General features: G+C 32.7%; 2 protein-coding genes across 2 annotated transcripts in view; both read left to right on the top strand.

Annotated features, from left to right (window-relative positions):
• The window catches only part of LOC130216624 (uncharacterized), a 23,732-nt gene extending 19,487 nt beyond the window's left edge, over positions 1–4,245 (top strand). Inside the window, exons 3-5 of the mRNA XM_056448515.1 lie at positions 1,591–1,935; positions 3,578–3,880; positions 4,146–4,245. Coding sequence (XP_056304490.1) covers positions 1,591–1,935; positions 3,578–3,880; positions 4,146–4,168 — 671 coding nt within the window. The 3' untranslated portion in view covers positions 4,169–4,245. The remainder of the gene's footprint in view (positions 1–1,590; positions 1,936–3,577; positions 3,881–4,145) is intronic.
• LOC130215475 (uncharacterized) lies at positions 4,169–14,413 on the top strand. Its single transcript, XM_056447281.1, has 9 exons — positions 4,169–4,457; positions 4,721–5,035; positions 5,797–6,102; positions 7,290–7,577; positions 9,322–9,627; positions 10,845–11,036; positions 11,265–11,567; positions 12,799–13,104; positions 14,180–14,413. Exons 1-9 carry the CDS (start codon positions 4,262–4,264, stop codon positions 14,299–14,301), a joined length of 2,334 nt encoding a protein of 777 aa, XP_056303256.1. The 5' UTR covers positions 4,169–4,261; the 3' UTR covers positions 14,302–14,413.

The raw sequence follows: 14,413 nt of genomic DNA, 5'->3' as shown, positions 1-14,413 counted from the left end.
AATTACAGTGCTTGCGCTACCCATCGTTAAATTTTTTAAGAGGTGCACATCAATGTGACAGATGGCCATGGCGAGGGCTATGCAACCACGCATAGGCTGCGCCTGAGCATACGCATGCACTTGATGCAGAAGTATAAATCAGCCTTTAGAAGGAATACCAATAAGCCTAGGGTGTAAGTTTGTCTTTTCAATGAAGGTGCGTGACTTGCACTACATGCACATGGTGTGCAAGCAGCGCACACATTATGCGTGCGCATTTTCCAGGTACAGCTAGTTAAAAAACATCTTAACTTTTCCAAATGCCCCAAGCACACCGCAATTCATGCAAGTAGAGCTCACCAATCTGCTTTACACTTTGTATGGAATATACACATTTCAGTCACAGCAGCCTAATTACCTCAGACAAAGACAGAGCAACCAAACACTGCAGCATTTTTTACTTTCCTCCATAAGCTTGCATATGGTCGTCTAGTTACGTGAGACGCCATAGAAAAGGGTGAAGGAAATCACGCGCTCGCGCTTGTCACTTCGGGTCAAAATAACAACACATGTGAAAATGAGTGGTGTATAGCAGCAGTGAAGAGATTATAAATAAACAAGAATGTAAGAATGTCGTCAGAGTGGCTTTTTGTTTTTTTTTTCTTTTGCATCCCAGCCACTAGCTCCCCATCTGAAAATGTTTTTAGCATAGGGGGCAATATAGTCATTCAACTTCACAATGTTTGATGTTGCAGTATGTTTTTAATTAATAATGGTTGGTTCCTTTACTTGAAAGCTCAGATTTGATCATCATAATTTGTTTTGATGACAGAGTTTGAGGTTTACTGTATCATTTTTCACACCTTACAGATGTTGATCTACCACTACCATTGCACACACTTTGTAACATTTTATTTATCAAGTTTAAGAGTCTCTTTAACACTTATCTTTATTTTATTATAAAGAGATCAGATATTTTGTTTAAATATTTTTGTTTTTTTACCATTAAAACTATTTGCCTTAATAATGTTGGTAAATTAATATAGTGGATAAAAAAATCCTGATATACCTAAATGGATTGTTAATAGAAATTCAATAATTATCGATATCAAATTATATGAAACATGATATTGTAACAATTTCTTTTGCAATATCGCCCAACCCATATATAAATCACATGTACATCAGTATTCACAGCCTTTGTCGTGAAGCTCGAAATTGAGCTCAGGTACATTCTGTTTCCACTGATCATTCTTGAAATGTTTCAGCAGCTTAATTGGAGTTCACCTGTGGTAAATTCAGTTAATTGGACATGACTTGAGAAGGCATACACCTGTCTATATAAGGTCCCAGGGTTGACAGTGCATGGCTTTTGAAAGAATAAATAGTTGGCTTACAAGCGTGATCAGTTTAAAGTTTTGTTCAAAAATCTTTGAAAATGTACACTTATGAAAATAGTATCAAATAAATTAAAATAAAACTTAAACTAAGCCCAAGCAAGAATACTATGCTTACAGAAAAATGTATAAAATTTTTAAACTGCAACAACTAATTGTTATAAAACTTCATATTTTGTTGTTTAATGTAGCTCTGTGAATCTTTTTCTTCCAGAGGTTCCATCTGTTATTAAAGCTCATAAAGCTGAAATGAATAGCATGTCAGTGACGAAAGGGACTTCTGCTGTTCTTCAGACTGATGTTACTGAATTGCATGGAGATGAGCTAATAGTGTGGAGATTTGGAGATGAAGGAAAACTGCTTGCTAAAGAAGATAAAGAGACGAAGAATCCACCATATTATAATACCGATGAGAGATTCAGACACAGACTAGAGCTGAATGACGTGACCGGATCTCTGACCATTAAGAAGATGAAAGACACAGACGCTGGACTTTATACAGTGAAGATCAACAGCAATGAACAGATAGCATACAAGAAGTTCATTGTTACTGTCAAAGGCGAGTAATTATTATTCACTGTGAATAATTCCAATGTTCTGATGTGAAAGGCTTATGTCATGAGTAATCAATCCTTTCTTTGAATATAATTTCAGGATCAGCTGTTGTAACAAGAAATGTTGTCATTTTTATTGTTCTACTGTACGTCTGTGCAGCTGGAGCTATATTGCTTTTTTTATACTATTGCCGCAAGATCTTTGTACAACAGAAATGTACTAGTAAGTATTACAGTTGTTTAACCGAGAAAACAATTATTTTGTGACACGAGTGTAAAAGTTTAGCAAAATATTATTTAAGAAAATAATAGGATCATTAAAAGCACATGTTTTTCAGAGTATTTATGTTTATGTTCGAAGTACGGTAATGTGGCTGAATTACTAAAAAAAGTTTGAATAGTCTGTCCAGAAGTTTACAGTTGATTAGTTTACACTCACCTTTACAACAGTGACCTTTCCAGTGATCTTTCACTCTGTGGGGAAATTGAAAATCTAAAACAGCACTTTATCACATTTACGATCAAGAAGAAAACATGACATAGAATTTACAGACAGCTATAATTCAGTCTCACAAAGAATATGTAAAACTATGTTACATAAAGCAAATTCATTGAGGCAGTACTAAATAAAATTTCACACAATTTAAGTTTCCTAATGTTTAACATGCTTTGATGTTTCATATGGTTACCTCAACAACATTCTGACCTGAAACTGGCTTGGTGCTCAAGAAAAACAAACAAATTTTAAATTTTAAATTTTGGTTGCAGTCAAATTGGTCGAACCCATTGGTTTAAATAGTAGTATAAAAGTGTACATTTAAGCTTAAAAGATTTATTTGTATTCCAAGGTTGCACTGTACTTTTTTTGCGATGTAACATTGTCGCATTGAACTACATTTAGTGGGAGTGTTCTAAATGCTGATTAAAAAAACATAGTATTTTTTTTGTGTGTGTGTGAACAAAACTGAAATTAATTTTTATCTATACAGGAATCTGTTCATTTTTACAATGATTGGCTGTCAATGCCGTTTTCACAGGGGAAAATTGTGTCTTGAAAAAAGCTCTGGTTGAGGGATTTAACCCCTCGACAAACTTGAACAAGAAAACTTTTGCTCACAATGTAGGGTGACTGCAAATTTAATGTCAAATGAGAAAAAAAATAAACATTAGATAAATATGAGATAAAAAAACCAGCTGGCAAGAATTTTAGATTAAATTTGATATTGATATTTTACTCGCCACCTTGTCATACTAAATTATCATTTTTTTCTTTAGTGAAAAGAAATTAAGGAAAACATACAGTATTTGTATCCCTATAATGGACTTCTATGTTGCCAAAATGATCTTGGATAACAAAATAAACTATTTTGATTCTGGAAGTGAACTAAACTTTGAAACCAATGACTTTGAATAGACATGCAGAGTTTGAATAGAATAGAAATGCAAAGTTTATATACATTTAATGTTAAAAAATACAGTTTAACTCCATAGGGATAAACAATGTATTACATAAGGACAATTTTTTTTTAATAAATGATTTGGTGTCAGTTCTTCATCTAATGCCAACATCCCCCCCCCCCCCCCCCTTTTTTTTGTTTTTTTTTTTGTTTTTGTTTTTTGTTTTGCTTTTTGTGGTCACAAATGAAGAGCATGTACAGCGAGGAGAATCTGTCACTCTAGAGCCTGACACTGAAATAGAGAGAGATGATGAGATACAGTGGACTTTTGGAGAGAAAGATGAGCTGATTGCAAAAATGGGAAAAATGACAGGAGAGACCAGAGAGATAACATATCCTGGTGAAGGATTCAGAGACAGATTGAAGCTGGACCAGAAGACTGGATCTCTGACCATCAGGAACATCACTATTAAACACACTGGAGATTTTAAAGTGAAGATCAGCAACTGGAGAAAAATCACTAAAACAAAGAACTTCTCTATTATAATCAAAGGTGAGTTGTTAGTGCGTTAAAATGAAGACAGATTTACGCTTAAACAAAAGGTTACAAAGGTAACCTGCTTGAGTGAATTAAGTTTAACATGCCACATTATGGTTCAGCCAGCCTCAGTGAGGGTGAGGGTTTATCAAATTAAGCACACCCACTTTCTGTCACAGTCTATGAATGTTTATTTCTTTTTATTCAAATTACAGCAACCTGTCTACTGGATCTAATGCTAACATTTTCTTTCTCTGTTTTTTTGTGGTCACAAATGAAGCGGAGACGAAGTGTGTGCAGTGAGGGGAATCTGTCACTCTAGAGCCTGACACTGAAATAGAGAGAGATGATGAGATACAGTGGACTTTTGGAGAGAAAGATGAGCTGATTGCAAAAATGGGAAAAATGACAGGAGAGACCAGAGAGATAACATATCCTGGTGAAGAATTCAGAGACGTACTGGAGCTGGACAAGGAGACTGGATCTCTATTCATCAAGAACACCACTATTAAACACACTGGAGACTTTAAAGTGAAGATCAGCAACTGGAGAAGAAGCACTAAAACAAAGATGTTCTGTATTAAATTCAAAGGTGAGCTGTTTGTGCTTTAAAACGAACACAGATTTACACATTTAAATGAAGAGTTACAAAGGTAACCTACTTCAGTGAATGAAGTCAACACTCCACATTATGAATCAGCCAGCCTCAGTGAGGGTTTATCAAATTAAGCACACCCACTTTCAGTCACAGTCCATAAATGTTTATTTCTTTTCTTTCCAAACACACCAACCTGTTTACTGGATCTAATGCTAACATTTTGTTTCTCTGTTTTTTTTTTGCGGTCACAAATGAAGCGGAGACTAAGTGTGTGCAGGAAGGAGACTCTGTCACTCTAGAGCCTGACACTGAAATAGAGAGTGATGATGAGATCCAGTGGATGTTTGGAGATAAAGATGATATAATCGCAAAAATGGGAAAAATGACTGGAGTGACCAGAGATATAACATATACTGATGAGGGATTCAGAGACAGACTGGATCTGGACCAGGAGACTGGATCTCTGACCATTAAAAACATCACTATTAAACACACTGGAGATTTTAAAATGAAGATCATCAGCAGCAGCAGAAGAACCACTGAAGTAAAGATGTTCTGTATTAAAGTCAACGGTGAGCTGTTTGTGCTTTAAAATGAACACAGATTTACACTCATTTGAACGAAGAGTTTAAGGTAACCTGCCTCTGTGAATGAAATGAACATGCCACACTGGTTCAAACAGCATCTGTAAGTGTGAGATTTAATCAAATTAACCACACCTAAAGCCAATTCTCTCTATTTTGCTGACAATTGGCAAGAGCTTGCAGAGTGACCACACAATGTGGTAGAGCTGCTATTGGCAATGACCTCAGGAAACAATATGCAATGCGATACGGTTTATGATACAATATAATCTGATATATTTTCATACATTTTATATTACAATATATTGTAATGCTTAAAAAATGTGTGAAATGAAATCAGACTAATTGACCCATAATGCGGTGTAGAACTGAATTTTAATAGTTAATATATAGTAGTCCCTATTCAAGGTTTGAAGTGGATCAAAAAATGTAATCAAAGTTGTCCTAAGACAAGAACAGGGCTTGTTTTTGATTTTAGGACAATGCTGATGAAGGCTTTATTCAATATTATATTAAAGCAGTAGGGTAATTTACTCCACAGATTATAAATAATGCACATGTATAGAAGAGTTCTGCTTTTATGTTCACATTGTATTGTTTTAATATATTAGAGTTATGAGAATCTCATATTTACCTCTGCAGTTTGTTCTTGTTTTCATATTTTACGGAATATTTCTGTCACTTTCTGTCCAATAAAACTTTACTCACTTGTCATAATGACTGTATTTCTCTGTTTCTGTGGCATGCAGACGAGAGAGTGACAGTCATGAAGGGAGATACAGCTATTTTAAAGAGTGCTGCAGAAATAAAAAGTGATGATAAAGTGCAATACTCCTTTGAATATAATAAGTCTCCTATAGCTGAAATCAAAGATGGACAAGAGATCTCTACATCTGATGGTCCTGATAAGATGTTCAGAAACAGACTGGAGCTGGACAAGAAGACTGGATCTCTGACCATCAAGAACATCAAACGTGAACATGCTGGGTTTTATTATCTAAAGGTCACGAGTAGCAGCTCAGTCTGTGAAAAAAGATATGATGTTTTTGTTGTGGGTGAGTATTCAAAGTTTTTTAGTTTTACGTTATGAAGATCTGGTTATGCATTTTTATACAGTTTTACTCATCAGGTAAATCAGCTGAAAATGGTCATACTGCTGTTAAATGGCTAATCATTTCAGTCTTCATACATTTAAGATTAAAGATTAATGTTATTATTGTCAACTGCAGACACAATTTGCTTTTTGATGGAATTGTTTGGCAAACTGAGACAGTTTGTTGTTTTAGAATGGCAATATGCTAAGAAGGCTTAATCACAATCAGGTCTTTCAGAAACTGAGTGATTTTTTCTTTATTTTATACAAAGTATTGTTCATCTGTTCAACATTAGCATTGTACCGCCTACTTTATCCTATTTTATACAGGGTATTGACAAATATTATTAGTTATTTATTTTAATCACCACTGTATTGCATTACATTGTGTTTTAACTCTTTAGAAATGTGATTATTAAACCAAGCATTTAAATGTCTTATGTATAATAAGATATTAATATCTTAAATCTTACGGAGACATTTTTGGGGACATATAGAGAGACGGCTGATATTTATATCCATTTTTTTTGTTTTCACCAAATTAAAGTGTCATTATCCATTTAAAATTCTCTTATGCTATGTTTCTGTGCATGAATTGTCAATATAAAATGTAATTGTGCATGACATTGGCTGACATTGCAACATTGGCTGACATTGCTGACATTTTTTATTTTTTATTTATTTTTTTATTATTTTTTTTTTTTGTGTGTGTGTTTTATATTGTGTTATGAATGCAGTTCCACTAGATTAATTGAATTGCCTTGGAAAAAAATTATAATGTTATATTGATTGGAGTGATTTTGTTGGAGAGTGCATAAAATATAATAATAATGATAGTAATTGTCGTCTACGTTGTGCTTTCCTCACTTTATTCAATATTATAGTGAACATGAATGATAATATAAAGCAGTTCAGCAATTTACTGTACATATTAATCATAAATAATGCACACGTATAGAAGAATACTGCTTTTGTTCGCAATGTTTTGTTCTTCTATATTAGAATTATGAGCATCTCATATTTACCTCTGCAGTTTGTTCTTGTTCTCACATTTACAGAATATTTCTGTTGCTTTGTATCCAATAAAACTTTACTCACTTGTAATAATGACTGTATTTCTCTGTTTCTCTCTGTTTCTGTGACATGAAGACGAGCCCATAAATGTCATGGAGGGAACGTCATTTGTTTTAGAGAGTGCTGCAGAAATACAGAGAGACAAAGATATAGAATGGAGGTTTAGCACCGATAAGTCTCCCATAGCTGAAATCAAAGATGGGCAGATCTCTACATCTGCTCATGATGAGATGTTCAAAGACACACTGGATCTGGACAAAAAGACTGGATCTCTGACGATCAGGAACATCAGACGCGAACATGCTGGATTTTATCAGTTTATTATCAGGAATAGGTGCTCGACTTTTTTTCCTTTTTTCAATGGTGAGTATTTGATGTCTTTGTTTTTATGAAGTTCTCATGCATTTAAAGATTAATGTTATCATTTTCCACTGCAGACACAGTTTGCTTCTTGCTGGAATAGTTTGGCAAACTGAAACTAAGACAGTTTGTTGTTTCAGAAAGACTTCATCGTGAGAAAGCTTGATCATAATCAGGTCCTTCTGAAACTGAAAAACAGATCATCTTAGTGATTTATTTTATTAGAGTGTTGTTATTCTTTAACCCTTTAACCCTTGTAAAGCCTACTTTATCATATTTTAATTTTATACAGGTAAAAGAATGGACAAACTCAGCAGATACGTTAAATATGAAACACATTTATTATTGTTATTGTTATTAATATTAAAGCATCAATGTTTTTCATTACAATCATTTTTTTACGTTTTTAGAAATGTGTAAATATTGTAAAAAAAACACACTGTGATATTTTGTTTTCTGTGATATAGATTGCGATCTGAATACAATGTCACTAGATTAATTGAACAGCATTGGAAGACAATTATAGAGTTATTTTAATTGGGGTGATTTTGTTAGATAGTGCATTTGCATAACATATAATAAACAAATCACAAACTACATAAATACAAGAGAGCAAAGATATATTGACCATCAAGTATTCATCTGTTCAACATTAGCCCTGTACAGCCTACTTTATCCTATTTTATACAGGGTATTGACAAATATTATTTATTTATTTTAATCACCAGTGTATTGCATTACATTGTGTTTTAACTCTTTAGAAATGTGATTATTAAACCAAGCATTTAAATGTCTTATGTATAATAAGATATTAATATCTTATATCTTACGGAGACATTTTTGGGGACATAAAGAGAGATGGCTGATATTTATATCCATATTTTTCATTTATTTATTTGTTTTCACCAAATTAAAGTGTCATTAACTATTTAAAATTCACTTATGCTATGTTTCTGTGCATGAATTGTCAATATAAAATGTGATTTTTTTTTATTTTTATTTATTTTTTTATTATTTTTTTATTTTTATTTTTATTATTTATTTATTTATTTTATTTTTTTTACGTTTTTAGAAATGTGTAAATATTGTAAAAAAAAACACACTGTGTGATATTTTGTTTTCTGTGATATAGATTGCGATCTGAATACAATGTCAGTAGATTAATTGAACAACATTGGAAGACAATTATAGAGTTATTTTAATTGGGGTGATTTTGTTAGTGCATTTGCATAACATATAATAAACAAATCACAAACTACATGAATACAAGAGAGCAAAGATATAATAAAATAATGTTTATGGTTTTCTGCAGAGTCACAGTTTTCTGGTAAATTACTGAATAATCAAATGTAAAAGAAAACTGTGTAGTCTTCATTGTATAAATTAATAAATATATTTATTAATATCTGTTAAAGCTATTATGATTACATTTTTCTGTGATTTAAAACTTAGGTGTTCTGAACCGTAGCTTCTGGACAACCTTAATCCAGACTCAACATTGCAGAACACGTACTTAGTGGAGTCATTGCAAAAATGTGTAGATTAATCAGAAATAATGCACAACTGTAAAAGAATATTGTTTTTTGTTTTAATATGTTAGAGTTGTGAGCATCTCATATTTACCTCTGCAGTTTGGTCTTGTTCTGACATTTATATAATATTTATATCTCTTTGTGTCCAGTAAAACCTTACTCACTTGTTATAATGACTGTATTTCTCTGTTTCTCTCTATTTCTGTGACACGAAGCGGAGACTGTGACATTCATGGAGGGAAAGACAGCTGTTTTAAAGACTTCTGCAGAAATACAGACTGATGATCAGATAGAATGGAGGTTTAACACAGACGAGTCTCCCATAGCTGGAAAAAAAACTGGGCAGATCTTTCTATATGCTGGTGCTGAAGAGATTTTCAAAGACAGACTGGAGCTGGATGAGCAAACTGGATTTCTGACCATCAAGAACATCAGTCATGAACATGCTGGGATTTATCAACTAAAGATCATGAATAGCAGCTCAGCAGCCTATGTCAAAACATTCACTGTTATTGTCGATGGTGAGTATTTGAAGTTTTGGTTTTATGAAGATCTCATTCATTTAAAGGTTAATGTTATCATTTTCAATTGCAGACACAGTTTGCTTCTTGCTGGAATAGTTTGGCAAACTGAAACTAAGACAGTTTGTTGTTTTAGAAAGACAGTATTGTGAGAAGACTTAATCATAATCAGGTCCTTCTGAAACTGAAAAACAGATCATCTGAGTGATTTATTTTATTACGAAGTGTTGTTATTCTCTTCACCTTTAACCTTGTAAAGCCTAATTTTATACAGGGAAACGTATGGACAAACCCAGCAGATGGGTTAAATATCAAATGTTTCATTAAAACATTTTTAACATTTTTAAAACTAGATCATTAAGCAAAGAATTTCTGACAAACACACTATTTGAGGACATATAAAAAGGACTGAGATTTCTATGCATTTTGTAAGAAATTGGTAATACTCATAGAACTAATTATAACTATATAAACTATGTTTATATATCAGCTTCTGCACCAGTCTGAATGTTGTGCTCAATTTGGTTAAAATCAAGATGTTTTACACTCCATTGTTTTGAACTACCTTCAATATTTTTTGATCCAGTTTGAAAGTTGAAGGTTGCCTTACTAAAATGTTACAGATTAGAACAAAATAAAAGCTCAATGGTGTTAATTGTACTGATAGGCTTTGAAAATAGCAATAATAGTCCATCATTATTTATTCATTGCTGAAATGTAGTTGTAACCCTAACAGTAATGTATTTATCTTTATTTCACAAATAGCTTCCTGTATTTTATACTGTGTTTATAATATTTATTAATTTTATTTATTATTATTTTATATTTATCATTATTAATTTTATATTTATTTTTTAGTCTCAGAAGATTTTTTTTATTTACGATTTTTTTTAAAACTGCTTTTATTGAACAAATTAAAGTGTCATTATCCATTTAAAAATGACTTATGCTATGTTTTTGTACATAAATTAATATAAATATAATTGTAGTAGAGCAGCATGATATATTTGAAAAAACTGGCATTGCAATAATTTGTTTTCTGTGATACATATTGCGATCTGAAAACAATTTCACTAGATTAATTGAACAGCATTGAAAAAAATATATAGAGAGTTATTTTGATTGGGGTTGAAGGACAGCTGTTTGACAGAGAGCTGCAGAAATACAGAAACATGATCAGATAGAATGGAGGTTTAACACCGATGAGTCTCCCATAGATGAAAACGAATCTAGACGGATCTTTCCTGAGTGGTTATTGGGACGCAGATGTATTGGAAGGGTGCTGGAAGAGGAAACTGGATTATCGACTGCTGGTAATATCAGACGTGAACATGATGAGATTTATCAACTAAGGACCATGAACAGCAGCTCAGCAGCCCTTGTCAAAACATTCTATATTTGTGTCAAGGGTGAGTTAAGATCTTTGTTTTATGAATTCTCATACATTTAAAGATTAAGGTTATCATGTTCTTTTATGTACACTTTGTTTTGTTTTAATATATTAGAGTTCTGAGCATCTCATATTTACCTCTGCAGTTTGTTCTTGTCTCACATTTAAATATTTAGATATCTTTGTGTCCAATAATCTTTACACACTTGTCATAATGACTGTATTTCTCTGTTTCTTTGACATGAAGAGGAGAGAGTGACATTCGTGGAGGGAGATACAGCAGTTTTAAAGAGTGCTGCAGAAATACAGAATCATGATCAGATAGAATGGAGGTTTAACTATGACAATCCCATAGCTGAAATCAAAACTGGACAGATCTTTCCATATGCTGGTCCTGATGGGATTTTCAAAGACAGACTGGAGCTGGACGAGCAAACTGGATTTCTGACCATCAGGAAAATCAGACGTGAACATGCTGGGGTTTATCAACTAAAGATCATGAATAGCAGCTCAGCAATCCATGTCAAAACATTAACTGTTATTGTCAATGGTGAGTATTTGAGTATTTCTCGTGCATTTAAAGATTAATGTTATATTATCTATAATATTATTTTTGCAAGTAGTTGATTATACTGTTATAACCAATTATTATGTCTCAATTACAAATGCATCCCTTGTTCCCTGAAGGAGGGATCAGGTATGTTGTGAAACTGAATCTGTTATGCATTTGGTGTTATATGTGTCAAGCAGAAGTGTGAGCACCACTAAAGGCGCAGCCATTTCAATGTTTCCAGGACTTAATTATCAGAATATAGGAATATTTAGTATTTAGTGGGGTCTTAAATGCATGGTTCAGGATCTATAGAGCTGCGCATCGTTGGATTTGCTCTTCAATATTTGGACTCTCAGTAGTGATTATTAAACCACACTGAACTGACCTAAACTGAACTGAACTTAAACACTACAAACTGAACTACACTGTTCCTATTTACTGTGACCTTTTATGTGAAGCTGCTTTGACACAATCTACATTGTATAAGCGCTATACAAATAAAGGTGAATTGAATTGAATTGAATTAAATGAAATTACCTACGATATTGTTCTAATATAGTAGAGTTATGAGCATCTCATATTCGGGACATTCTACCAGAAATGTACATTTTCACTCATAAAAAAAGTTACTGAAGCTTGTCATCCTCAAAAAAATAATGCATAAAATCACCCAATTCAATGATAAAACCAATACTTGATCACTGACAGCTTCTCCATCAAATTATGTCACTTTGGAGTCATAGCCTCAAACATGTATTGCACCCATTTTATGTTAAATTTAATGCAAATATGACAGGACTGACAGAAACATGGAGACAATTGTGAATTTATTCGTATTATATATTTGTGGAATTTATAATCCCATGTTTTTAATCAATTGATGTGAAGGATAACAACTTAAACTTCTGAAGTTTTTCCCTAAATAACAGTTTTTAGCGTAACAAAACTATTAAAGCTTTAGGTTCAATTACGCTGAGGACAAGGACGCAGACAGAGTTTGTACAGTGTGAAGTGTTTTTAATAAAGAAGAACAATCTGAGAACCAAATGAATGACATTCCTCTACAGAACAACTTATAGATATCAACCTTCAGTCCATAAAAGAACTTGCACGTTTCTGCTAGAATGTCCCCTTTACCTCTGTTTGTTCTTTTTTTGTGTTCAATAAAACTTTACTCTTCTGTCATAATGATTGTATTTCTGTTTTTCTCTGTGTTTGTGACATGAAGAGGAGAAAGTGAGAGTCAAGGAGGGAAGGAGAGCTGTTTTGGAGAGTGCTGCAGAAATACAGAAGGATGATCATGTAGAATGGAGGTTTGAATATAAGAAGTCTCCCATAGCTGAAATCAAAGATGGGCAGATCTCTACATCTGATGGTCCAGGTGGGAGATTCAGAGACGCACTGGATCTGGACAAGAAGACTGGATCTCTGACCATCAGGAACGTCAGATGTGAACATGCTGGGTTTTATCTACTAAAGGTCAAGAAAAGCAACTCAGCAGTCCATGAAAAAAGATTCACTGTTTCCTTCGTGGGTGAGTATTTGAAGTCCTGCTCATAGATCTTTTTTTTCTTTCTTCTTCAAGCATTTCAGTTGAAAATGAACAGACTCCTGTTAAATGGCGAATCATTTCAGTCTTCATACATTTAATTAATGTTATCATTTTCCACTGCAGACACAATTTGCTTCTTGCTGGAATTGTTTGGCAAACTGAAACTAAGATTTGTTGTTGTTTAAGAATGACAATAGCGTGAGAAGGATTTTTAATTACAAAGTGTTTAACGCTGTAAAATGTACTTTATCACATTTTATACACATTTTTGTATGGATAAATAGGAAAGTTATTATATTATTCGTTTAAATCATTCATGTGTATTGCATTACATTGTGTTTTAACTTTTTAGAAATGTGATCATTAATCAAAGCATTTAAATATCATTTTACTAAGAATTTTTTGGGGACATGTAGAAAGACAACTTTTATCGATATGCATTTTGCATATAAATTCGCTAATACTCATTTGTTTTAGATACAGTTCATTTTTTTCCCCCCAGTTAGAAAATTTATGCTGTAAAATGAATCCCTATTTGTCCTGGAATGTAGTTGTAACCTAAATATTAATGTATTTGTCTTTTACATGATTTTCATAAACACCTTACCCCAGTTTATCTTCGATAATGATTCTATGATTCTTTTAAAACTGCTTTTATTCCACAGATTAAACTGTCTTTATTAATTTTAAATTCACTTAAAATGTAGAAACTGCTGTTTCTATAAATAATCAATATAAAATTAAATTGTGTTATATTTAGATTTTGCTTTTTTTAAACATTGTGTACTTTAGATTCTCATCATTAAAATAAAATGTATACTCTGACGCTAGTAAGAAGTTTTTAGAAATATTAAATGATAAGCTTTACCTTTAGACTGTAGATTTGTAAACAAATACAACAAATGTAATTTCAGTTCAGAGAAAATACTAGAATGTTCTAATCAAATGTGTTATCTCACAATGTTACACAAGTTATAGACGTATAGACGTTGACATTAGTTTTCCTTTACAATGAAAGATTGATGTTCAGATCTTTTAATAGCTGTTTTTGTTTCAGTTTCTAAAAGACAACAAGTGAAGAATTTAGCAGTTGAAAAAGCACAACTTTTACATGAAGAAACACCACTGTTACATGAAGATGATGTCATATACGAGAACGAGAGGATGAGTTCACTTTAATGAGAGAAGACACACCTACCAGTGTCAATCACTGTGACAACATCAACATTTAACTCTCCAGCTACTCACAGAAACCATCCTTTAAACAAAAAAACTTGTTCAGACGTTAAAC

The sequence above is a fragment of the Danio aesculapii genome, chromosome 22 (assembly GCF_903798145.1).
Source record: "Danio aesculapii chromosome 22, fDanAes4.1, whole genome shotgun sequence".
In the NCBI taxonomy this organism is placed as follows: Eukaryota; Metazoa; Chordata; class Actinopteri; order Cypriniformes; family Danionidae; genus Danio; species Danio aesculapii.
This window is presented reverse-complemented; position numbering and strand designations above follow the sequence as displayed.